Source organism: Hemiscyllium ocellatum, chromosome 3 (genome assembly GCF_020745735.1).
Source record: "Hemiscyllium ocellatum isolate sHemOce1 chromosome 3, sHemOce1.pat.X.cur, whole genome shotgun sequence".
Classification (NCBI taxonomy): Eukaryota; Metazoa; Chordata; class Chondrichthyes; order Orectolobiformes; family Hemiscylliidae; genus Hemiscyllium; species Hemiscyllium ocellatum.
Genome location: NC_083403.1, coordinates 111,808,942 through 111,834,559, shown reverse-complemented (window position 1 = coordinate 111,834,559; position 25,618 = coordinate 111,808,942). Strand labels below are relative to the sequence as shown.

The following is a 25,618-nucleotide window of genomic DNA, read 5'->3' as shown; positions in this document are numbered from 1 at the left end:
AGCACTCAGACTGAAACAAACCAAGTGTACTTGTGTCTTACCAAATTCACATGCAGTCTCAAATGAGCATTGGGAGTTTAGTACTTGTATGCCATATAGATATCACTAGCGTAAGCCATAGCAGGTACAATCTATCATAGTTAACAACATCACAAAGACGTGTGATGTGCATAAAATGCACTGACGTATGTTGGGCCATATTTGAGTTTGGGTACGAGTTCACCAAATAAGTGCAATGACAAGTCATATGACTATTTACTGAGATTAATCTTGAACAATAATTTATACAATATGCTGCTAAAACTCTTATTATGGTACCAGAAAGAATGGGATATTCTCTATTACAATTATAAACGTAATACATTCAACATTTCACACAATATCTACATATGCACGGTGAATTTGGTTTCCTGATTTACACAAAAGGACTACTTAAATAACTGAAAAGCTGACATTTAATTTAAACTTACTGAGTCTGTAATGGATAAACTATACTAACATACAAAGGTGGCCAAATAGCTAGCTGCTAGGCAACCTACGGTTTGTTTGAATATTCCTGTTTACTTTCAGAACTATTGACAAAACACAATGCTGACACTTCTTTTTACATGCAGATGCTGAACTAGCAATGTACACAAGTGTACATAGCACGAACTTGTCTTCAAGTCCAAACTACAGCTTTAATACCTACATTTATTGAAAATTAACAATCTACTATTGTGTTCGGTGGTTCAACTACTGAGGAATACTACTTTGAACTGTAGAATCATTGGGTCAAATGACCAGCGCAGAAATAATACAAATTTACATACCCAGCGATATTAGACAAGATTTTAATCCACACGCACATGATCATTTTCTTGGTTTCTGGGTCTTCTATACAAATTTTGAAAATAATTCAATTCAGAAGAGAGGCAAGGGATTTTACTATTCAAAAATTCCCAGGAGAAACAATTCATTAGGTACAGCACAAGATAGCGATTTTAAACAACTTGATAACATGCAGAAAAACATGTCAAAACATTGAGTTAGAAGGTACATTTCAGAGAAAGACAAGGGCCAGTTTTAAAAGTAGGAAGGAAGCAGCGATAAAAAGGTGGAAAATTACAAACACAAAAAATCTAATGTTCAAGAAGCATAGTACTACTACAGGAAAGCAAGCAAATTAAGATGGGAAAAAGTAATTCAGGGATTCTAAAGCAAGATTTCTACATCAACTTACTTTGGTGGCCATCTTCAACAATTCTAGATTCTGGAACAGTTTGCGAGGTTGGAAGGTATCAAATGTAACCCCACTATTTAAGAAAGGAGGGAGAGGGGAAACTGTGAACTACAAATTTTTAGATAATTAATTAAAGGGTACATTAACTACACACTTGTAAAATCATGGTAGGACTACACAGAAGCATCTGAAATTTATATGAAGGGACTCATGTTTGACAAACCTGTCGAGTTGTTGTGGTTCTGTTCGCTGAGCTGGGAATTTGTGTTGCAGATGTTTCTAGGTGACATCCTCAGTGCTTGGGAGCCTCCTATGAAGTGCTTCTGTGATCTTTCCTCCAGCATTTGTAGTGGTTTGAATCTGCTGCTTCCAGTTGTCAGTTTCAGCTGTCCGCTGCAGTGGTCGGTATTATGGTCCAGGTCGATGTGCTTATTGATTGAATCTGTGGATGAGTGCCATGCCTCTAGGAATTCCCTAGCTGTTCTCTGTTTGGCTTGTCCTATAATAGTAATGTTGTCCCAGTCGAATTCATGTTGCTTGTCATCTGCGTGTGTGGCTACTAAGGATAGCTGGTCATGTCATTTCGTGGCTAGTTGGTGTTCATGGATGCGGATCATTAGCTGTCGTCCTGTTTGTCCTATGTAGTGTTTTGTGCAGGTACGCAACATCCTCTGAGTGAACAAGTTGTCCCTCAGGACCCTTCTAAATCTTTCCCTTCTTAGCTAAAACCTATGTCCTCCAGTTTTCAAATCCCCTACCCTGGGGAGGGAGGGGGGGAAACCTCACTTCATCACCTTATCTAGATCTCATGATTTTACAAACCTCTTTAAGGTCACCCCCTCAGCCTACATTTTCCAAGGAAAAGTGTCCCAGCTTATTCAACCTCTCCTTGCAACTCAAACTCTCCAATCTCGGTAACATTCTTATAAATCAGGTTTTTTTTCACCCTTTCCATAGCAGGATGATTAGAATGGTATTCAATACTCCAAAAGCCTTGGGCGACTGTCTGTGTGGAATCTGCACATTCTCTTTGTGTCAGCATGGGTTTCCTCCAGGTGCTCCGCTTTCATTCCACAGTCCAAAGATGTGCTTGTTAGGTGGATTGGCCATGCTAAATTGCCCTCAGTATCCAGAGATGTGCAGGCTAGGTGGATTAACTATGGGAAATACAAGGTCACAGGGATAGGTTGGGAGGAAGGGATGCTCTGTGGGCTCAATGGGCCAACTGGCCTGCCGATACACTGCAGGGATTCTTCTACAATTTTAAAAAGAAATGCAGACTCACAAATGTCTTGTTCAGACACAACATGACATCCCAACTCCAATACTTAATGACTGACCAATTAAGGCAAACGTACCAAATGCCTTTTTACCACCTTGTCTACTTGTGATACCACTTTCACGGAACTATGTACCTGCACTCCTCAGTCTTTATTTAACACTCCCGAGGACCCTACCATTAACTAATTCTTGCCTTGGTTAGTCTTCCCAAAATGCAACACCTCACATTTAACTCAATTAAACTTTACCGACCACTCATCGGCCCATTGGCCCAGCTGATCAAGATCTCATTGTACTCTTAGACACCTTCTTCACTGTTCACTATACTAACAATTTTGGTGTCATCTGCAAACTTACTAATCATTCCACCTAAATTCTATCCAATATGTTTATATAATGAGAAAAAACAGTGGACCTAGCAACAAACCTCACAGCACACGTCTGGTCACAGGTATACAGTTCAAGCAACAGACCTATATCACCATCCTCTGTCTCCTACCATCAAGCTAACTGTGTATGGGGAAGTTCTCTCTGGATCCCATGTGATCTAATCTGATGAACCAGTCTACCATGCGGAATCTTGTCAAAGACCATGTAGATATCTACCACTCTGCATTCATCTATCTTTGTGGTCAACTCTTCAAAAAAAAACTCAGTCAAATTTGTGAGACATGCTTTCCCGCGCACAATGTTGACTATCCCGATTCAGTCCTTGTCTGTCCAAATGCAAGTAAATTCTGTGCCTTATCATCCCCTTCAACAACTTGCCCATTATTGATATCAGACCAACTGGTCTGTATTAACTGGTGTGTCCTCACAGCCTCTCAAATAATGGCACAACATTAGACACCTTCCATTCAGGAGATTGCAAAGCAACAATACAGTACACAGGATTGGGTATAACAGTTAGACAATGCCTGTTGACAGTCCCAAACTGCTCTCAATACGCATGTGCAAAACGTGCACCATGCAGAACCTCAGTCAATGACATAATTTCATCCCATTCACTCATATTTATTACACACATTTAGATGCTGACATGTTTTGTTTCAAACTAACTGCGCATACACATTATCCACATGCGCAATGTGAAGCTTTTGTGGGGTGTCAGGAGATACAGCCCAATAGTTATTTTAATCAACCTTTTGAACAGGTTTTGACACAGAGCAGATGGAACATGAATACAGCACTTCGTGCCTTGGGGTAAGCACTTATCACTGTCCCATAAAACTTCTAATTTTGAAATCAACATGTTTAGACATGTTAGGATACACCACGGAAGCAGGTGGAACTTGTATACAGATCGGCTATACCAAAGGTAGGATCAGTACCAATGTACCAAAAGACCCTTCAGGACTGCCGCAGATTGAGAACTGATTAATGAGTAAAACACAAGTCAATAAGAATAAACAAGTCATGCTCAGCTGACAGACTGTGACTAGTGAGGTACCACAAAGATCAGTGCTTGGACTGATCACAATCTATAATGATTAGCATGTGAAGCCCAAATGTAATATTTCCAGGTTTGCTAACAAAGAACTAGATGCGCATGTGTATAGTGAAGCAAATGCAAACAGTCTTCAAAGGGAAGCAGATAAGCTTGAGGAGTAAGTAAGAACATGGCATACAGAATATAACACAGAAAAAAAAATGAAACTTTTACATTTCTGTTGCTTTTCCACAAGAGTGGAGAGTGTTTAGAGTCAGAGATATACAGCACAGAAACCTTCAGTCCAACTCGTCCATGCCGACCAAATATCCTAAATTAATCTAGTCCCATTTGCCAGCACTTGACCCATATCCCTGTAAACCCTTCCTATTCATGTATCTACCCAAATGGATGTAGGTTTACTCACTGAGCTGAGGGGTTCATTTCCAGATGTTTCATCATCCTACTAGGTAACATTTTCAGTGGGCCTCAGGCAAAACAGTGTACACGATTCCTGCTTTCTATGTATGGGTTTCTTTGAGTTGGCGATGTTGTTTCCTGTGATGATGTAATTTCTTGTTTTTCTCTGAGAGGATGGTAGATGGGGTCTAACTCAATGTGTTTGTTGATACAGTTCCGGTTGGAATTCTCATGCGTGTCTGTTTGGTCTGTCCTAAGATGGATGTGTTGTCCTGGTCGAAGTGGTGGCCTTCCTTATCCGTATATAAGGATTTTAGTTAAAAAAGGTCATGTTGTTTTGTGGCTAGTTTTCTGCCCATTTGTCCAATGTACTGTTTGTTATAGTTCTTGCACAGCCTTTTGTAAGTGATATCAGTTTTGCTTGTGGTCTGTATAGTGTCTTTCAAGTTCATTAGCTGCTGTTTTAGACCAAATGTCTTTTGAATGTTGTAACTGTACCAGCCTGCACCACTTCCTCTTGCAACTCATTCCATACGCATACCATCCTTTTCATGAAAAAGTCACCCCTTTGGTCCCTTCCAAGTCTTTCCCCACACACTTTAAACCTCTGTCCTCTAGTTCTGGCATCCCCAACCCAGGGAAAAGATTATCTATTTACCCTATCCATGCTCATATTTTATAAACTTCTGTAAGGTCACCCTTCAGCCGCCGATGCTGCAGCAAAAACAGCCCCAGCCTATTCCACCTCTCCCTATAGCTCAAACCCTCCAATTCTGGCGACATTCTTGTAAATCTTTTCTAAATCTTTTAGAGTTTCACAACATCCTTCCTCTAGGAAGGGAACCAGAATTGCATACAATATTCCAAAAGTGGCCTAACTAATATCCTTTACAGCTGCAACATCACCTCCCAACACCGATACTCAATGGCCTGACCAATAAAGGAACGCATACTAAACACCGTCTTCACTATCCTATGTACCAAAGACTCCACTTTCAAGGAATTATGAACCTGCACTCCAAGGTCTCTTTGCTCAGCAACACTCCCCAGCACCTTACCATCAAATGTTTTTGTTCATAAGTTACTAAAAACCAGTAGAAAGTAGTAAAAAAAGTCATGTTTCTATTGTGTAGAGCCTTGATGAGACCACATTGAGAGCATCATGTGCAGTTCTGGTCTCCTTACCCAAGGAATGATATGTAGTTGACAGAGGGCCTTGTAATGCAGCAGTAGTATCCCTGTCTCTGGGCCAGAGGCCATAGTTCAAGTCCTACCTGCTCCAAAGATACATCAAATACAGCTCATTAAAAATATTCATGTCATGTGCATGAAATGAGTATGACAAAGGTTTAGCAGGCCGAACCCCCGCATGACAAGAATGTCTTACAAGGGAAGATTGAAGAGAATTAGCTGACATTTAAAAGAATGAGTGGTGATTTCAGTTAAAACAATTCTTTCAGAGCTCAATTCTGGAGATATAATAGAATCCCTACAGTATGGAAACGGACCATTTGACCCAACAAGTCCACAGTGACCCTCCAAAGAGTATCCCACCCAGATCCATTCCCCTATCCTATATTTCCCGTGACTAATGCGCCTAACATACACATTCCTGAACAATATGGGCAATTGAGCATGGCCAATTCACCAACATGCAGATCTTTGACTGTGGGAGGAAACTGACACAGACACAAGGAGAATGTGCAAACTCCACTCAGACAGTCACCTGAGGCTGGAAATGAACCTGGGTCCCTGGTGGGGAGGCCGCAGTGCTAACCACTGAGCCGCCCGAAATGTGAGGCACTTGGTGGAACATTTTAAATGAGGGGAGATGGCTTCAGAATGAAGACGAACACCATTTAGGACTGAGACAAGGAGGCATTTCTTCACCCAAAGGAAGAATAATCTTTGGAATTCTCTAGCCCAGAGGGCTGTGGAAGCTTGGCCATCAAGCATGCTAAGGACAGAGAACATTAGAATACTAGATGTTAAGAATAGAGGAATGTGAGGATAATGCAGGACATGCTAACAAGTTAGGTCGCATAGCCAAGATGCCAGATGGCCTACTCTTGCTCCCATTTCCTACATTCCTCACAGAAGTACAATCTGAAGAGAGCAATAGGATGCAGCACTATGCAAACATGGATTGGGAATATCAATCTTAATGAGTTGATGGTTGATGAGACCAGAGGTCCCACTTGTCTACGGTAGACATGAGAGAAATCCTGTGGAATTATTTTGAATGCTGAGTACTTCTCCCAGGGTCAACATCCAACACAACTAAGTTGATCATTTGATTACTTCATATGGTACACTGACAGATTTCATTTCATCACACCAAGGGTTAAGTACCACGAATATACCTGAGCTACTTTAAAGTGCTTTGATGTCTTGAAGCTTCTGGAGAAACAACAGAAGTCGAGACCATAAGGTAATGTTTCCACAACGCAGAAAACAGACTGGCTTCAGCTTCAAAGAGTTTCTTAATTTTTCGGATATCAGCATCGTATTTCTTGCATTTTCTATTCCGATTCCAGAATTCCAGTAGCCCCCGCCAATTTTGTAATCAAAATTAGAGAAGAGAGTAATGCTATCGGGCAGACAGAATGACAGCAGCTCAGCCAAGAACTGCAGCAAGAACTGAAATGCCCTGGTTAACAACTACTGATAAATGTCAAAGTAACACGAAACGAGTTGAAGGCAGTTTAAGAAGTCCCTAACATCCACGTGCGGGTAATTATCTTTTTAAAGTATTGCCTGACCACGAAAGTGCAAATACAGTTTCAAAGGGAGTAACTAAAACACACACACACACACACGACATGGTACTGGGTCATGACGGGAATGACAGTCAACAAAATGAAAACAAAACTGCCCTTACCACTTGCCGAGAGCCCAGAGCCACTTAATTGAGCCAACGTGATTTAAGAGTGAAAAGAAATCTCGAAATGTTGGACGGAGTATACACATCACAAGCTAAGACCACCTCCTCCCACTGCTACTACTACAACTCCTAGTCCTACTGATTCACTCTGGCCTAACATGGCGGCAGCACAGATGTGTCTTTTCCCGGGAGACGAAGCTCCGCCTCCTTCTCCTCCTCCTCCCTTCTGTCCCGCTCCCTCCCTCTCCCCAAACACCCGAGTAGCACCACAGCGCACGCGTCAGACACGTTTGAATGGGGCGAACCCGCACGCAAGTTCGAAAGGAGGATGGCGCGTGCACAATGCTCACTGGACAGCGGAGATGAAATAGGCTTTTACCGTATTCGGGAAGGGCGCGACGCATGCGCGGTAGGCTTGCTCCGACTCGTACTGTGGCGGCGTGCTCGCGCGGCAGGTTTGTCGTCTGGGTGTGCGCGCTCGCTCCCGTCCTGGAGTTGTCCGCCGTCGGCGCAGGGGAGGAGGGTTTGATGCTGCCTGACTTCGGCGGGTCGGAAGGGTTAGGGTGACTCATCAGCAGCTCCACACCCCTCCCCTCAACTCCGAATTCGCGACATGGCTGCCGTGTGGAGAGCTCGTATTTTCCTGGATTGTGTGGTTCGCTTCTCCGACCGAGAACTGCAATAATCTCCGATCGTTCAGCTCTGTCAGGCTTGGTTACTCTCCGGGAGGTCGGCAGGCCCTTCCAAAGCTATGGTAAACACGGCAAGACGGCGGCGGTGTTCCTCCTCCTCATGTCTGTGTGTGAGTGTGAGTGGTTGGGTGACAGAGCGAGCCCGCGGCTGCACACACTGAGGTGAGGAGGAGGAAAGGTGTGTGTGATCCTCCAACCTGCTCATTACTGACCTGCAAAATCACAGCTCGGCTGGCCTGCAATCCATTCTGGCTGTGTGACCTCTGTTTTTTAAAGATACGTAACATAAATATGTATCAGACGATAGGGCATCGTTATGAGCAAGATGGGGTGGCAACAATTCAAAACCAATCTACTTGGGAGCTGAATGCCAATGCAGTGGTTCTCTATTTTAGTTTGACAGCCCAGTGGATTGGTCTCCCCTGTTAAACTGTTCCATTTTCTTAAAAGGAAAGTGTGCCAGGGAAAGGCAGTGAAAGAGTTTCTGACCTGCCTCAGGTGCTGTGCACTGATTGTCTGTGATGATCTGAATTAAACGTGTACCCACAGGATTGGCACATCTGTCCCCACGTTGCCAAAGCAGGCATCTCGTGTCCTTCAGTTCTGATGCATTTTCCACGTCGACTGTTCTTGACTTTGAAAGCTGCCCAAATAAACCAGGTTACAATATTTTACCCGTCAATCAGGTGAAACTGCAGAATGTCTTGATATCAGTGAGGTAGTGTAAGATATTGTTGATTTAGAGTGGGAGAACCATAATGATGACATGAGTCAGCAGCTGAATTATTGCTTCTGTAAATTATGATATGCAAATACTGTGATTTGTTGTAATTCTTTTCTCTTAAAACAAAAGACTAAGCTATTTTAAAATTTAAAAGGTTTGTGTTTTGTAAAGGATATTGAGAACTGCAAATGCTGGAGAATCAGCATGGGGATCAAGAAGCATCTGAGGAACGGGAGAGATCGACTCTCCTGCTTCATGGATGCTGTCTGACCTGCTGTGCTTTTTCCAGCACCACACTTTATCGACTCTTGTATTTTATCAACCAAAGGATGACCCAGCCAAAACGTTGACATGCAAAACAAAGCAGCAATCTGAAAGTTGGATAGTTCCAATATAACTTTAACGCTTTCTTTTCACAGATCTAAAGCTGTCTATTGCAAAAAAAAGTAAGCACTTTCCTTTTGATTTAATAGTTTATAATAGTGTAGTTTACTAATAATATAGCTTGCCAAAGTTTTTTGTCACATGGTATGACCATGAGATGAATAGATTTTTATCGTATACATTCTGGCGATGCTTACAGCATGAGCTGAAAATGTATTGCTGGAAAAGTACAGCAGGTCAGGCAGCATCCGAGGAGCAGGAGAATCGATGTTTTGGGCACGAGCCCTTCTTCGGGAATGAGGAAAGTGTGCCAAGCAGGCTAAGATAAAAGGTAGGAGGGAGAGACGTTGGAAATGCGATAGGTGGAAGGAGGTTAAGGTGAGGGTGATAGGCCAGAGTGGGGGTGGGGGCGGAGAGGTCAGGAAGAAGATTGCAGGTTAGGAAGGTGTTGCTGAGTTCAAGGGTTGGGACTGAGACAAGGTAAGGTGAGGGGAAATGAGGAAGCTGGAGAAATCTGAGTTCATCGCTTGTGGTTGGAGGGTTCCTAGGTGGAAGACGAGGCGCTCTTCCTCCAGCCGTCGTGTTGCTATGGTCTGGCGATGGTGGAGTTTCAAGGACCTGCATGTCGTTGGTGGAGTGGGAGGGGGAGTTCAAGTGTTGAGCCACGGGGTGGTTGGGTTGGTTGGACCGAGTGTCCCAGAAGTTTTCTCTGAAACATTCCGCAAGTAGGCGGAACAGGCCTATAAGAATATTTTCAAGTTTCAAAAATGTTTAGGATCACTAAACTTTTAAAATTCCTTTCAATTGTATTTATGTTAACAAGTTTTTGTATTAGACTGGTGGGACAGACTTTTGATTGACAGCCAATTATAAAAATGAAGTCCATATCTGGGGTTCCCCATGTCATGCATTCCCAGTTTTTGCAACCATCCAGGAAAGTGAGAAAGAAAATAATTTGCTGAGGTGAAATAGTTTCTCACGTTATCAATTTGGTTGCTTAAAATTACAGGACGTAACACTAACAATAGCAATGCCTCTGATTTACTCCTTGCTCAAGTTAAATTTTGGGACCAATCTAATGAAATGGGTCGATAATAACAATGCTATTAAGGTATTCAACCATTTAAAGGAGAAGCTTTATTTTGAGCAAACTGTAATAATGTGCTACAATATCTGTGAACTATTCTTTGAATAAGTTGCAATAAGTATTATAATGCTTTTATATTCTAATAGTGAGGGACCACTGAAACATGAAAGGTCAGTGCAGTGTGGAATTTAAGAAAGAAGGAACCTGCATTTATATAGCATCTTAAGGAATTATTTCACAGACAGTTAGAGGTTTTGAAGTGGCACCATTGTTTGAAGGAAATGCAAAAACCAATTTGCTCACAACAGGACCCAAAAAATGTATCCAGATAATCTACCTTAGTGATTTTGGTTGAGGTATATATGAGAGCACAGAGAAGTTTTCTCTTCAAACACTCCCATGATATCATTTGCATCTACCTGAAAAGATTGGGAGAAGTGTTTTTTTTGTGTAGATCTGAAAGATAGTACATCTAACAGTATGTTTGGGATTTAATTAGCATAACTTTAGTTGATGAAAGCCAGTGATTGATTAAGTTTGTTTGGTGTTTTACTAAAGTGCTGATTTAAGCTAGTAACAGATCAAGTAATAGATGACAAAAATGGCATGATTAGCTCATCTCTTTTGCCTTTTTTTGTGGCAGTTATGTTAATGTGAACCTTGAAAGAACTCAGGTTTGCAGTGAGAGATCAATCTCCTACCACAAGACAAGTGAAGTGAAAGAGAGGATTGGGACTTAGAATTTAGCCTCAAGAACTATATAGGGCAAGTACTTAATTTGACTTGAATTTGTTCATTTTGGGGTATTATTTGTTGATTTACCAATTGTCAAATTTAGTTTAAAGAACTTCACAACAGCAAAGTACAGTTTTGAAAATGGATGTTACTTTTCTATTAAAGTTTGCTTATTGTAACAAGTAACATTGGAAGTTGCTTTTCAAAATGAGTAGTGCAGAACTTTGAAAATTTGAGTAAATTATTAAAATTGTAATATTAGTTACCTTTCAATGATTTGAGGAACAAACATAGATATGGCTTTATCATGTGCAGACCACACTGGCAACTCTCAACTCTGATCTCAGTTCCAGCATTCTTTTGATTTCTGTGTGGTTTAGATTGCTAGAAATTTGTTAATAAGTTGTTCACATCATTAATTCCTACCAGCCCTTCTATAGGTTTTTGTTGAGTGTACATCTCTCATTGCGATCTTCCCCTTCCAATATTTTTACAGGTCTATAAAACACAGGTGTGTATTTGTAGGTATTACCCATGTAGCATTATAATTCAAGAGATATAACGTGAATAATCAGCTCTTTGTAATGTTTCTGTCATGCAAGTTGTTCAAACAATTATATTTTCTGAGCTTTCTACTAAAAATAAACAGTAGGAAGACGTGTAATTTGGATTGATTTACTCTCTGTCAGCATGACCATATTTAAGAACGGTGGGAGTGAACCATTTATCCAAGGCTCTCAAGTTCCTTTCCCACTGTAGATACTGCCATTACCTGAGTAGCAAGCATAGCTACAGATCCAAACAGGATGTCATCAAAACAATCAGCATGATGCTGAAATATGAGTTTTCCTGGAATCTTGAGTTTTCTCTGCCCCAGTTCATGAATCCGTTTTTTGAGAAAATCATATCCCCTTCTGAACACCTCCCAATTTTATATACTGGTGACATCACTCTCCAACCAGAGAGAGATTATTTTTCAATGGTTGTCATAAAATTGGAACAGACTCTGATTTCAGGACTTTATGGGAGTTAAGAGGAAAAGGTTAATTAAAATGAGGCATACAAAGAATGACTGTACACTCAATGTCAGGGTAAATACAATGTGTACTAAAGAGTAGGGGATATATAAAGTTTGCAATATTGCAGAGATCAGTTTGGAAATGATGACTGTACCTTGGTGAAAAACCTAACGACTGGATTCTATCCATGTGCTGGAGTCATTGCAGTGGCTGGTCTTCTCACTGGGAAGGATAGGAGCCAAAGGAACCTTTTACTTCAGATGTGCTTTTGTGTGTGCAGCAAATGAGGAGATGGTGACGCTGTGCTAATGTCACTGGACTAGGAATCCAGAGACTTCAGCAAAAGTTCCCTGGATATGGTTCAGATCCCACTGTGGCTCAAGTCATGGAATTTAAATTGAAGAACTAATCTGGAATATGAAGCTCATCTCAGTCATTGTGACCAGGAAACAGTCATTGCCAAATGTTGGCCCAAGCTTGGATATTGATCAGATCTTGTTGCATGTGGAAATTGAAATGGATTGTAAATTTTTGGATCCCTAGCACTGATCCCTGAAATACTCCACTAGCTACATTGTGCCAACCTAAAAGTTAGCCATTTAAATTTGATTGCCTGCTTTCTGTTAGCTCACCAACCCTTGATCCAACCTAATATGTTAAACTATGTGTAGTAACCTTTAATGAGGCCCTTGATGAAATTCTTTCTGAAAATTAAAGTCCAGTACATCCACAAACTTCCCTTTATCCAAATCACTTGTTACTTCTTCAAAGAACTCAAATTAATTTGTTGAAGATGATTTCTCTCCTCGTTGACTGTACCTGATCACTTTAAGACATCATGATGATTGAAGGAAATGGTGGACGGAGTGTAGCGTGGATCTCGCAGCTGCTCGTGAGATTCAGGCTTATTTCCAGATATACTTCTAGATTTCTTACCGTTATTACTATGTTTAAAAGACATTTAGATAAGTACATGAATAAGAAATGTTTGAAGGGATATGGGCTAAGTGCAGCCAGGTGGGACTAATTTAGTTTGAGAGTATGGTCATTATGGATTAGTTAGATTGAAGGATCTGTTTCCATGCTGTATGACTCTTAGATGGAATTCAGAGACTATACGTGAGAACTGTTCGGTAAGGTGGAAGAACTGGAAAGGGTGTGAGAAGGTGAGGTAGTTTTTTTGTTGTTGTTTGTGAACAATGTCATGGGAGATTTCTTTTAGAAAAAGGCGAGAGGGACTCTGGAGACAATGAACTCTGGAAAATATTTACTTATTGCCATTTCACTGAAAATGTTTTCTCAGCAGTGGACTGCAGCTGAATATAATTTTGGCAACTTCCTCTAAGTTTGACAATTGGTTCCCTTAAACCTGGTCTCCCAATTTTGTTTGATCAGTTAAAATTTTGGTCAGTTTTTGCATTTAAATGTAGTCATCCGATAGTTAGATAATGCAGAAATGAAAATGGGGCCATAAAGGACTTGATGAGTATTTTATGATTTTTATCCTTGTTTTTCAAACGGAAATAAGAAGAATTTGTGAATGAGTGGTTTTGTTCTGTGCTGTAACCATTATATGGTGTGTACAATATGTACATATTCCCAAATGTAATTCTTATTTGATTTGGGAATACTTACGAGAATACTTATAAAAGCCATGCTTTTAAGATAAGCTTTCAGAAGTTCAATGTTGATATCAAAACTGATCAATGGAAACAAAGGGCAGAACCTTTTCAACCACTGAATGATCTAGGCAAGGCAAGGAAGTTGGGAAAGTCACAGGTTATTGTCAGCAGGGAGATTCCTAACATTGAGAGCATGAATGTCCACTTTTCAACCTCTCCACACTACCAAGAATAATTGACCCAGTATTCTGCCTTCCTGTTGTTATTTCTAAAGTGAATCACCTCACATTTATCTGCATTGAACTCCATTTGCCACCTCTCAGCCCAATTCTGCAGTTTATCCAAGTCCCCCTGCAACCTGCAACATTCTTCCACACTGTCCACCACTCCACCGACTTTAATGTCATCTGCAAACTTACTAACCCATCCACCTATGCCTGCGTCTAAGTATTTATAAAAATGACAAACATCAGTGGTCCCAAAACAGATCCTTGTGTCATACCACTAGTAAAAGTATGAGATAATTATCAAGGGCTTGTGGAGTGAAAACTCTCCATAAATCTTGCTAAAATTGACAGCCAATTTCTGATAAAATTTGATCTAATATTCTATAATAACCGAATAATATATGGAACCAGCAGTCTTCGAGGTGATGGAAATAGTTAACTTGATTTGAATCAACATTATGTCAATACCTTGCTCAGGTGGGACACATGACTTGGAACAGGTAATTTCCAAAGCTCTTCACAGGGGATTTTCTTGTATGAATAGTTAACATTGCCATTATTGTTGAATTGTGTGAGTACCAAGATGCAGGAAAGGCAATTCAGATGGAGTTTGATTTTCTTTTGTTTAGCAGTTCTTGTTTATGATGAGCAGATTTAACTATGTAATTGTGAATTGTTTATTGGGAAGTTACTTATGCCCTTATTTTGGGCAATAAAAATTTCAAAGCAAAACCACATTTGTAAAAACCACTGTTACACCATTGTGAACAGATTGGGGCGCTGGGCAATTAAAATGATCAATTAATGGCTGAAACTGGTAATTGCATTATAATGAGTCAATTGAAAATGAAAAATGTTGTCATGAAAGCCTGACTAAAGAAATGAAACAGGGAAGGACGACCATAAGTTATGTTACTCTTCCACAGAATGTGAGCATAATTTGCAAGCCTAGCACTTGTTGCCCATTCCTAATTGCTGAACTTTTTTAGAGAGCATGACAAGATAAGAGTAGAACTCACTAATGTACGTTAGTGAACTTGATGAGTTTTATGATAGTTTCAAGGCCACCCTTACTGGGCTAGTTTTCAGTTCCCAGGTTTTATTAACTGCATTTAAATTCTATCGGCTGCTCTGATGGAATTTGAACCCATGTCTCCATTAGCCCGCACCTCTGGCTTACTGACATTACCACTACATCACCATCTCCACAAAAGTGTGTAGAATGAAAATACTTTTAAAGATATTTGGATGTTTTAAAAATTTGAATATTTTTTCTGTGTTGATTGCAGTAAACAGTCTAACATGCTGTTTTGAACGAAACATAGGAAGTAGGAACAGGAATGGGCTGTTTTACTCTTTGATCCTGTTCCGTCATTCAGTATGATCATGGCTGACCATCCAACTCAGGACTGTTATACAACTTTCTTTGGGTGTAGGACCATTCAGCGCAGCCACTTTGGCACAAGCGATTCGGGGCGCTGGTTCAGCGCGACCCATGTCGACGCAAGCGATTCGGCGCAGCTCTTATTTATTCCTTTTCAGGCTTACTTACAAGCATTAATGAAAGCAATAAAAAGAAAAATAATGTTTATCCTCTTCAGTAAGAATGTTAAAAAGAAAATAAAAATGAAAGAAATACGGTAAATACAAAATTGTTGCTGGCAGGTTTTATTTTAGTAATTTGTATATTAATGTTTTATTTCAATATATTTTAATAATAGCAGTTTAATAACTGCTACTGAATAACTACAAAAAGTTCTGTGCCAAAATATATTTCATTTTAATTAATTTTAATAATTTAATAATTTTAATAATAGTAGTTTAATAACTATTACTGAATAACTACAAACAGCTCTGCGCTGAAATAGCTCGCGCCAAATTGCTCGCGCCAAAGTGGCTGTGCCGAATGGTCCCACTCCGACTTTCTCCCCAGATCTTTTGATCCCTTTAGCCCGATCAAAGTCTTTCTTGTAAATAAAGTCATAGAGAAGTACAGCATGGAAACAGACCCTTTGGTCCAACCTGTCCATGCCAATCAGATATCCCAACCCAATCTAGTCCCACCTGCCAGCACCCGACCCATATCCCTCCTATTCATACACCCATCCAAATGCCTTTTGAATGTTGTAATTGTACCAGCCATCACCACTTCCTCTGGCAGCTCATTCCATACATGTACACCCTCTGTGTGAAAAAGATGCCCCATAGGTCTCTCTTATATCTTTCCCCTCTCACCCTAAACCTATGCCCTCTAGTTCTGTACCCCCTGACCCCAGGGAAAAGACTTTGTCGATTTATCCTATCCATGCCCCTCATAGTTTTGTAAACCTCTATAAGGTCACCCCTCAGCCTCCGACGCTCCAGGGAAAACAGCCTCACCCTGTTCAGCCTCTCCTTATAGCTCAAATCCTCCAACCCTGGCAAAATCCTTGTAAATCTTTTCTGAACCTTTTCAAGTTTCACAACATCTTTCCGATAGGAAGGAGACCAGAATTGCACGCAATATTCCAACAGTAGCCTAACCAACGTTCAGTTCTCTGGCCTCAACTGCAGAAAATTCCACAGGGTCACTACTGTCTGGGCGAAGAAGTTTCTCCTCCATCTTAAATGACCTATCCCATGTCTTTTGTCTATGACCCCTGGTTCTGGACTCCTCAATCATTGTGACCATTCTTCCTGTGTTTGTGCTATCTAGTCCTGTTAGAATTTTTAAGCTTCTGTACAGTTCATTCTTCTAAACTCCAGAGAATGTCGTACCAATCCAGTCTGTCTTCATGCATCAGTCCTGCCATCCTAGGAATCAGTCTGATAGACATTTCTTTGCATTCCCTCCACATAGCCAGAATATCCTTCCTCAGATAAAGGGACCAAAATTGCACACAATACCAGTTGTGGTCTTACCGAGGCACTGCACAATTGCAGCAAGGCATCCCTGCTCTTGTACTCAAATCCTCTTGCTATAAAGACCAACATTCCATTTGCTGCCTTTATCACCTGCTGCACCTCCATGCTTAGATTCATCAATTCGTATACAAGAATACTCTGATTCTGTTGCATCCCCCCAACCCCCCCTTCTCAATCTATCACCATTAAGACATTAATCTGTCTACTTGATATTGTTACCAAAATGGATAGCTTCTTTTATATGTCCACATTATACTTCATCTGCCATGAATTTGCCAATCCACTCAACTTGTCCCAATCACACTGATGCACCTCTGCATCCTCCTCGCAATTCACCCTCCCACCCAACTCTGGAAAAATGCAAATTTAGAGATATTGTATTTCATTCTCTCATCTGAATAATTAAATATATTGTGAAAAGTTGATGTCCAAGTACTGATACCTGTGGTAATCTTAATAATCTCTGTTTGCCACTCAAAAATGACGTGTTCATTCCTATTATTTCTTTTGTTTATTGTTTGCCAACCGGTTCTCTACCCAAGTTAGCGCATTACCCTCAATACGATGTGCTTTATCTTTACATGCTCATATCTTATGTTGGACTTAATGGAAGCTTTCTGAAACTAAGTAAACCACATTAATTGGCTCTTCCTTATCAATTCTACTAGTTACGTCCTCAAACTGTAGAAGAATTGTCGTGCATGATTTCCCTTTCAGAAATTCATGTTGACTCTGTCTGATCCTGTCACTTTCTCAAGAGCTATATTAAATCTTTTATAATGGATTCTAGCAATATTTCAGCTAACCAGTCTGTAATTTCCTCTCTTCGAGCAACTGTTCAAAAGTCTATAAAGTCTTGAAAGATCTCTAGGGTCACTCCTTGAGTAATGTGGAATATAGATTATCGGGCCCTGGGAATTTATCGATAATTTAATCCCATCAATTTCCAATTCACCCATAATCGTACTAATACTGATTTTCTTCAGTTCCTCCCTCTCACTGGACCCTGTGTTCCCCAACATCTTTGAGACATTATTTGTGAAAACAGAACTAAAATATGTATATAATTAGTCAGCCATCTCTTTGTTTCCACTTATAATTTTTTATTTTTCTGATTATAAGGCACCAGCATGGGCCTTCATTAGTATTGCTACTATGTAATTTTGCATAATTTGTTGTATATCTTATATTTTGCTGTTATTAAGTATTTGGCTTTACTGTTGAATGATTGTGTAGTAACATCAATCATTATTTGCTTTTCAAAGAAAAAGGTTTGCAACTGGAAGGTTGTTATAATTTTGTCTGCATTCAGAAACGAGCAAAATCAATTAATAACCTTGATCATTGGTTACAGAAAGATATCTTGGCTTAACTTTTGTTTGAGATCAGACAGAAAATGATACTTTATGATCTTGGGTTTTTCTTCTAAACATCAATTAAATGTGGTTCATCGAGTCATAGAATTGTGCAACATGGAAACAGACCCTTTGGTCCAACTCATCCTTGCCGACCAGATGTCCAAAATTAATCTAGTCCCATTTGCCAGCATTTGGCTCATATCCCTCTAAACCCTTCCTATTCATATACCCATCCAGATGCCCTTAAATGTTGTTATTGTACCACCCTCCACTATTTCCTCTGGCAGCTCGTTCCATATATGCACCACCCTTTGCATTAAAACGTTGCCCCTTATGTCCCTTTTAAATCTTTGTCCCCTCACCTTAAACTTATTCCATCTAAGTTTGGATACCCTCACCCCAGGGAAAATACAATATCCATGTCCCTCAAGATTTTATAAACCTCTATAAGGTCGCCCCTCAACCTCCAATGCTGTAGGCAAAATAGCTGTGGCTGATTCAGCTTCTCCCTAGAGCACAAACCCAGTGCTATAGGGAGTATATTAGCTCCCTTCTAATTCAGGTGCAATCTGTCCTTAAACAGATTAGTTCTACCTCAGAAGAGATTCCAATGATCCAAAAATATGAATCCTTCTGCCCTGCACCATCTGCTCAATCCTCCTATTGCTATCCTCAGTAGCTCGTGGCATGGAGTAATCCAAATATTATCAGGCTTGAGGACTTCCTGTTTAAATTTGTGCCTAACTTCCTATATTCTCTCCTCAGAATCTCATCTTTTTCTCGTCCTATGTCATTAGTTCCAATGTGTACAATAACCTCCTGCTGGTCCCTCTCCCCTTTGAAAATATTCTGCACTCTCTCTCTCCTGGCACCGTTCTGATATCTCTCTCTCAGCCACAGAAGCGCGTGTCTGTGCTTCTGATTAGAGAGTCACTGTTCACAATCGATTGCTTGGAACTTGGCATACCCCTTGTCACATTAGAGCCAGCTTTGTTACTAGAAACCTGACTGTCAGTGCTACATTGTCCTGAGAGTCCATCACCCACTACATTTCCCAAAACAACACATTTGTTTGAGATTGGGATAGCCACAGGAGACTCCTAAACTAATCGTCAGTAACCTGGAAACTCTCCCTAATCTCCCACATCTGACAGAAAGTGCACATCACTCCACTAAACAATTTACAGATCCAGAAAGTAGCCCTGCCCTAAAAACATTGCTCTATGCTAACTTAGTATCTCTATTTCTACGTTTTTAAAGTTTAATCAGAGATCTCAGTAGAAACATGTAAGTGAAAAATAACCCACTCTACCTTCTGTTGTAGATTTACAAAAACTGTAATACTTAAAAACTAGCCACTTAGCTGCTCCAGTGCTGTGTGCTTTCCCACACAGGTTTCTCCAAGGTCAGCTGTGAATTTCGCTGTTTGGGGTTCATCTAAGAAAAAAAATAAACAATGTCCAAAGATGTAATCAAACAGAGGCAGTTAGCTGTGTAGCTTCACTGTTGAGTCAAACAGCTTTGCAAGTTTATTGCTCTACTTGATTCACTTCCCATATAGTTACTACATTTGTCACTCTTCCTCCTTTTTAAAATGCAGTTTGTTTGACATTTTCTTCCAAAGTTCCAAAGCAATTTATAAAACAGTAATTACTGTCTCTAGAACTTGAGGAAATCCGCTTCAATTCTTAAAATACCTATTAAATAAAAAGCAGCTCTTACAGCCACATGTTATTTTTCCCCATCCTCCATCTTGGATTACACTGAATACAACTTTGGATTTCGAGTCAAGCTTGTAATTTCGCACAATGTGATGCACATCTCAGCAGTTTATAGTTTAAATTTAGTTTATACAGGGTACATCTCTATGACTGTATGACTATAAGCCTACATACAATGTTTCAAGTTAAGTTGTCCCTGTTTGAGTTGTGTGTATATTATCCAATATAAAACTTCATTATTTGTAAAGACTTAATCTGCACTTAAAAGGCTGGTCTTTTGACTATATTTATTCCGATCAACTTGGTAAACCCAGGAATTAATGTTTTAAATTTCTGAAATGCCATTGCTGTTTACTTCACCAAATTATATCTCAATGAACTTATTTAACTTCATTCCAAATGATGTAATCATGATGAGCTATGCAATGAATTAAAGCTTGCAAGAGTTTTCAGTTTCATTTTGCAACATTGTTTGCTCCATATAAAATGGAGATTTTATAAACCAGTTCTCTACCAATGTAAAAGTGTCAAAATACAATTGTGCAATCTACTGGTGTCAAATATGTGTATGTTGAAATGGATCCCAACTGAAAAACAAAACTGAAATTGGAATGCAGGAAGAAAACTAAGCCTGCAATTTGGAAATCAGAACTTCTCGGCAGACTGAAAGTAGTTGATACTATATTAGCAGTGCAGAGCCATTCAAACTTGGTAGTATCATTTGAATTGTCCAGTAGTAATTTGAACAGACAGGTACTTTGAACAAGTCAGAGTCCAGATCTAGATGCTGAGAGTGATCTCCTGTACCTGTTACTTGAAGATAACATTGGTGGAACTGTGCAATTCTCTGGTATACTATTTGCGGTGAAGACTCTGTGCCTGGAACTGAGGTCAGTTGTGCACAACTGTCAACTGAGATAGAGCTACATCCTGCAAAAGGAGCCAGAGTTCTTCAAGGGGAAGATAACCTTTTTTTAATTTAAAATACAGGATTAGAGCTGGCCAGGCAAGTATTTGTTATCCATTCCTAATTGTCCCTGAGGTAGAGCTGCCACCTTGAAGTGTTGCAATCCATGTGATGTAGATACAACTGCAGTGCTGTTAGGGAGGGAGTTACAGAATTTTGACCCAGTTCTTAGTGAAGGAAAGACAATACAGTTCTATGTTTGAATGGCTTGGAGGCGAACATGTGCATGGAATATGGTAGTGTTCCCATGTATCTGCTGTCCCTGATCTGGTAGTTCTGCTCGTGGGTTTGGAAGATGATGGCAAAGGCATGGATGAGTTGTTATTATGCACCTTGTAGATGGTACTTGCTGCTGCTGTGTGTTGATGGTAGAGGAAATTAATTTTAAAGGTCTTATGTGGGCCGCCAATTAAATGGGTTGCTTTTCCTGGGTGGTGTTGAGCTTCTTGTGTTGTTCATAGTGTACTTATGCAGATAAGTGCATCTTGATCCATCACGTTCCTGACTTATGCCTTGTAGATAGTAAGCAGGCATGGGCAAGATAGGACGTGAGTTCTTCACCACAGAATCCTTCTCTTCAGAATTACTCTTGTAGTAACCATATTTATATGGCTAGCTCACTTCAGCTACGAGTCAGTGGTAAACCCAAGATGTTGTTAGTGGATTCATCAGTAATGCCATTGAATTAGGGGCATAGATTGAATTCTGTCTTGTTGGAGGTGATTATTGCCTAAAACCTAGGACAAGTGGCTGAAGTGTTTGTGAGGGAGCACTTTGGGACCAGTGATTGTTGTTCTGTTAGTTTTAGAATAGTTATGGAAAAAGATAGGCCTTGTATAAAAGTTAAAGTTCTAGATTGGAGCAGAGCAATTTTGACTGTATGAGACAGAAACTTTTAAAAGTTGATTGGGGTAGACTATTTGCAGGTAAAGGGGTGACTGACATGTTGGAGGCTTTCAAAAATGAGATAACTAGAGTTCAGAGACAGAATGTTTCTGTCAGAGTGAAAGGTAAGTCTAGTAGGACTAGGGAACATTGGATGAATAGAGACATTGAGATCTGATCAAGAATGGAAACATACGTCAGGTATAGACAACTGGGATCAAATTAATCTCTTGAGGGATATAAGGGATGAAGAAATATGCTTAAGAAGGAAATCAGGAGGGCAAAAAGCTAAGGATAGTCTGAAGTGATTCTAGAACTACATTAAGGGCAAACAAACAACTGGAGCGAAAGGAGGGCCCCTTAAAGAATAACAAGGTTATCTGTGGACCGAAAGAGACGGGTGAAAAACAAACAAATTTTTTTGGATGTATTTACTGTGGAGAAAGACATGGAAGCTAGGGATCTCAGCAAAATAAATAGTGATATCTTGCAAACCGACCACATTACAGAGGTAGAGATGCTGGAGGCCTTAAAAAGCATATAGTGAAGAAATTGCCAGGCCCATACCCAATACATTTGTCTCATCTACAGCAGGAGGTGAAGTGCAGAGCACTGGGGGGTGGTTAATATTGTGTCTTTATTTAAGAAGGTCTCCTTAGAGAGGTATATAAAATCATGAAAGGCATAGATTAGATGGATAGCTGACAACTTTTCCCCAAGGTAGAGGAGTTTAAAACTAGAGGATATAAGTTTAAAGTGAGGGGGGAGAGATGCAAAAGAGTCCAGAGGAGCAGTTTTTTTTCACACATTGTGGTGATTGCCTGGATTGGGCGGCCAGAGGTAGTGGTGGAAGTGAATTGCATTTCACCATTTAAGAAACATGTAGACAGGTAAATGGATGGCATAGCAATGGAGGAATATAGACTAAATGCATACAAATAGGACTAGTTTAAATTGTGAAAATTGGACAGCGTGGGCAAGTTGAGGCAATAGGCCTGTTTCCATGCTGTCATATCTATGACTCTAAGAAAGACTCAAGCAGAAGCCTGGGAACTGTAGACCTGTAGGTCTGACATTTGTGAAGGCTCAGTTGTTGGAGAGAATTCTGAGAGCTAGGATGTACATCAGTAAGAACTGATTAGAGATAGTCAGCATGGCTTTGTGTGTGGAAAATTGTGTCTTGAACTTAACTGAGTTTTTTGAGGATGTGACCAGGAAGATGTGAAGGTAGAGCGGTAGACGTTGTCTGTTGACTTTAGTCAGGCTTTGACAAGGTTTCACCTGGTAGACTCATTAGTAAAGTTAGATCAGTTGGATAGGATTCAGAGAGAGTTTGCCAGTTGGACACAAAATTGGCTTGATAATAGGAAACAGAGGGTGATGGTGGGGGGTTGTTATTCGGACTGGAACACTGTGACCAGCTGGCCTCTGAAGCTTTTTACCACAGACTGCTCTCCACGCCTTGTTCAATCGCTTGCTATCTCAAAATAAATCAGGACAAAATATACCTCTTAAAGCCATAACATTGCCACAAGTGACCTGGGAGTTAAGGTACATAGTACCTTGAAAGTTGCAACACAAGTAGACAGGGTGGTAAAGAGGGCATTTGGCACACTCGTCTATGTTGGTCACATCATTGAGTTGGGATGTCATGTAGTTGAACAGGATGTTGGTGAGGCCACTTTTGGAGTTCTATAGGAAAGATATTATTAAGTTAAAGAGGGTGCAGAAAAAGGTTTATAAGGATGTTACTGGGACTGGAGGGTTTGAGTTATAAGAAGAGGCTGATTGGCTGGTACATTTTTCACTGGAGCGTAGGAGGTTGAGGGGTGACCATATCGAGATTTATAAAATCATGAGGGGCCGAGATAAGGTGAATAGCAAAGGTCTTTTCCCACAGGTGGGGGAGTTCAAAACTAGGATGGCAAAGTTTTAAGGCAAGAGCAGAAAGGTTTTAAAAGGACTTGAGGGGCAACCTTGTCCCACAGAGGGTGGTGCAGTTGGTAGATGCAGATACAGTTACAGCATTTAAAAGACATTTGGACAGGTATGTGAATAGGAAAGGTTTAGAGAGAAATGAGCCACAAGCAGGCAAGTGGGTCTAGTTTGAGAAACACAGTCTGCATGGACACTCATTGTTCAAATTCCTCTGTTTTAAATCATGGAAATATTGTGACTTCCTTTTGTTTAGTAAACAACTGATTTCTGATTTTTTTTTAAAGCAGTTTCTGCCAAGATTGCAACACCAGAAACATTATTTTGCTGATTCAGTTATTAAATGAGTATCAGCTAGGAAGTATAAAGCATTGTTGCTTAGTTTAGCACTAACATATATAGAACACATACATGATCTAACAGAGATTCCTCTGTCCATGTTTCCTCTCTTAATCCACACCAAATTAAAATTTCTTGCAGATTACAGGCTACAATGCTCAAACTTAATGTAGTATTTCAGCCTGTTATATTTCATGGGACGTATGTGTTCAAGCAACTCTCAAATTCCCTTCCTTTATGCTCCATACTTTTCCCCCTCAGCTGCATTTTAATTCATTCTCTTCCTTACCAAATCTTTGTTAAAAATCTAGTTTGTTGTCCTTCATATCATCACATTTATTTGGACAGTCAGTGTTTGCAAGCTTTTTCAAACAAGCATTAAAACTATTCTCTGACTCCATCTCATTTCATTGCTGAGTCTGAACCAAACTGCCTCTATTCAGCTTACCAACAGCTGAGACCTTCAGTACTTGCTCCAAGTAACTAATAAGAGCAATTCGTTCTTCTGTTAGCAGGTAGACAGTGAAAAAGATAACTATACTGGTGTCATTGCTGAAGAAAACGAAGGGTCTGATGAAGCAAACCTTCAGGTAGTAACCTTTGTTCATTTTAAAATCATTGAAATTAATTTCCCATATTGAAGCACACTACCAGAACTACAGAGAACATCTTCATTTACCAAGAAATTCTATTTAACAATCTTTAATAAGCCTAGTTGTGTTGTTGGATCATGATTGTTAACAGTTTATGCAGTAACATTATATGTAAAAATGTTTGTGAAATAGGAAGAAAAGGGAAAAAAATATATTAGAACAGTATCTTCCACTACTTGAGAGTATCCCAAAGTGCTTTACATGCAATTAATGATGGAATATCGTTATTGTACTGTAACAGAATCTGGCAAACAGCAATGTACAATGTCCAGATAATTTGTTTTAACATATTGGAAGCATCTTAGAAAAAAACTTCTAATCAAATCTCTATTCTCATTAGAGGGAGGTTTCATAAACTTTAAAACAAAAGGGTGAATTTTACTTGCACCTGTCACAATCTCAGGTTCTACCAACTAAAGATTTGCAGCTAAAGTTTTACTGTGACATGTCATTATTATGGTAAGAAACATGTATCTAAGTCCCAAAAATGGCAATCCGTTGGATGACCAGTTACTCCATTTTTTTGTAGTAGCAGTCAAGTGAACTTCCTGAGCTTCAAAAAAAAGTGCTACTTGATTCTTTTCCCATTTGCTTGCTCAGATACACATCATGGTAGCAAGTTTTGAGAAGGTTTGTAGCTCAAGTTGAGGGTCTGGATGCAGGTTTGCTCGCTGACCAGCCTTCCAGCTCAGCGAGCAAACCTACATCCAAACACAATGGTTTCAGGTCCCATCTGAAATCCAGCAACACTCATGATGAAACGTTTCATATGAGTCAGTTTACAGATTGGTATTTGAATTCTTGATCTACAAACTCAGCTGAAATTGCAAACAAATGGATAAAAATATTGTAACTGTAGTCAAATTGGAAATAATTAATTGTTCTGAATCAACACAGATGATTGACATCTTAACTAAGTTTAGCTCTCATCTGTGTTTGCTTATTGAATCACTTGTATTTCATTGAATTTTAATCCAACCGCGTATCATATCAAGCAAAAAGTTGCTGTATAAACATCTAGTTTTTGGACAATCAAGTAAATCAATATTTAATAAAGAAGTAAAAGGTTTCTGTGATGACAGATATAAACCATAACTGCTGCTGATGTCTGGAATAGGAATTAATATTGA

At 39.8% G+C, this 25,618-nt stretch overlaps 2 protein-coding genes across 12 annotated transcripts in view; one reads left to right on the top strand and one right to left on the bottom strand.

Annotated features, from left to right (window-relative positions):
- Positions 1-7,636, bottom strand: part of LOC132834225 (serine/threonine-protein kinase ICK-like) — a 76,273-nt gene extending 68,637 nt beyond the window's left edge. For 2 of the 6 annotated variants that reach the window (XM_060852934.1, XM_060852891.1), the window contains exon 1: positions 7,234-7,445. The gene's annotated coding sequence lies outside the window, so the exon portion shown is untranslated. Of the gene's footprint in view, positions 1-812; positions 877-1,222; positions 1,296-1,445; positions 1,464-7,233; positions 7,446-7,615 lie in introns of those variants that run through there. The other 4 variants (XM_060852908.1, XM_060852899.1, XM_060852918.1 and 1 more) reach the window with 4 other exon arrangements.
- Positions 7,637-7,725: 89 nt separating this feature from the next.
- fbxo9 (F-box protein 9) overlaps positions 7,726-25,618 on the top strand; it is a 94,962-nt gene continuing 77,069 nt past the window's right edge. For 2 of the 6 annotated variants that reach the window (XM_060852956.1, XM_060852948.1), the window contains exons 1-2: positions 7,726-7,990; positions 24,348-24,425. In XM_060852956.1, the coding sequence (XP_060708939.1) occupies positions 7,988-7,990; positions 24,348-24,425 (81 nt within the window). In that variant the 5' untranslated portion in view covers positions 7,726-7,987. Of the gene's footprint in view, positions 7,991-24,347; positions 24,426-25,618 lie in introns of those variants that run through there. The other 4 variants (XM_060852970.1, XM_060852969.1, XM_060852965.1 and 1 more) reach the window with 3 other exon arrangements.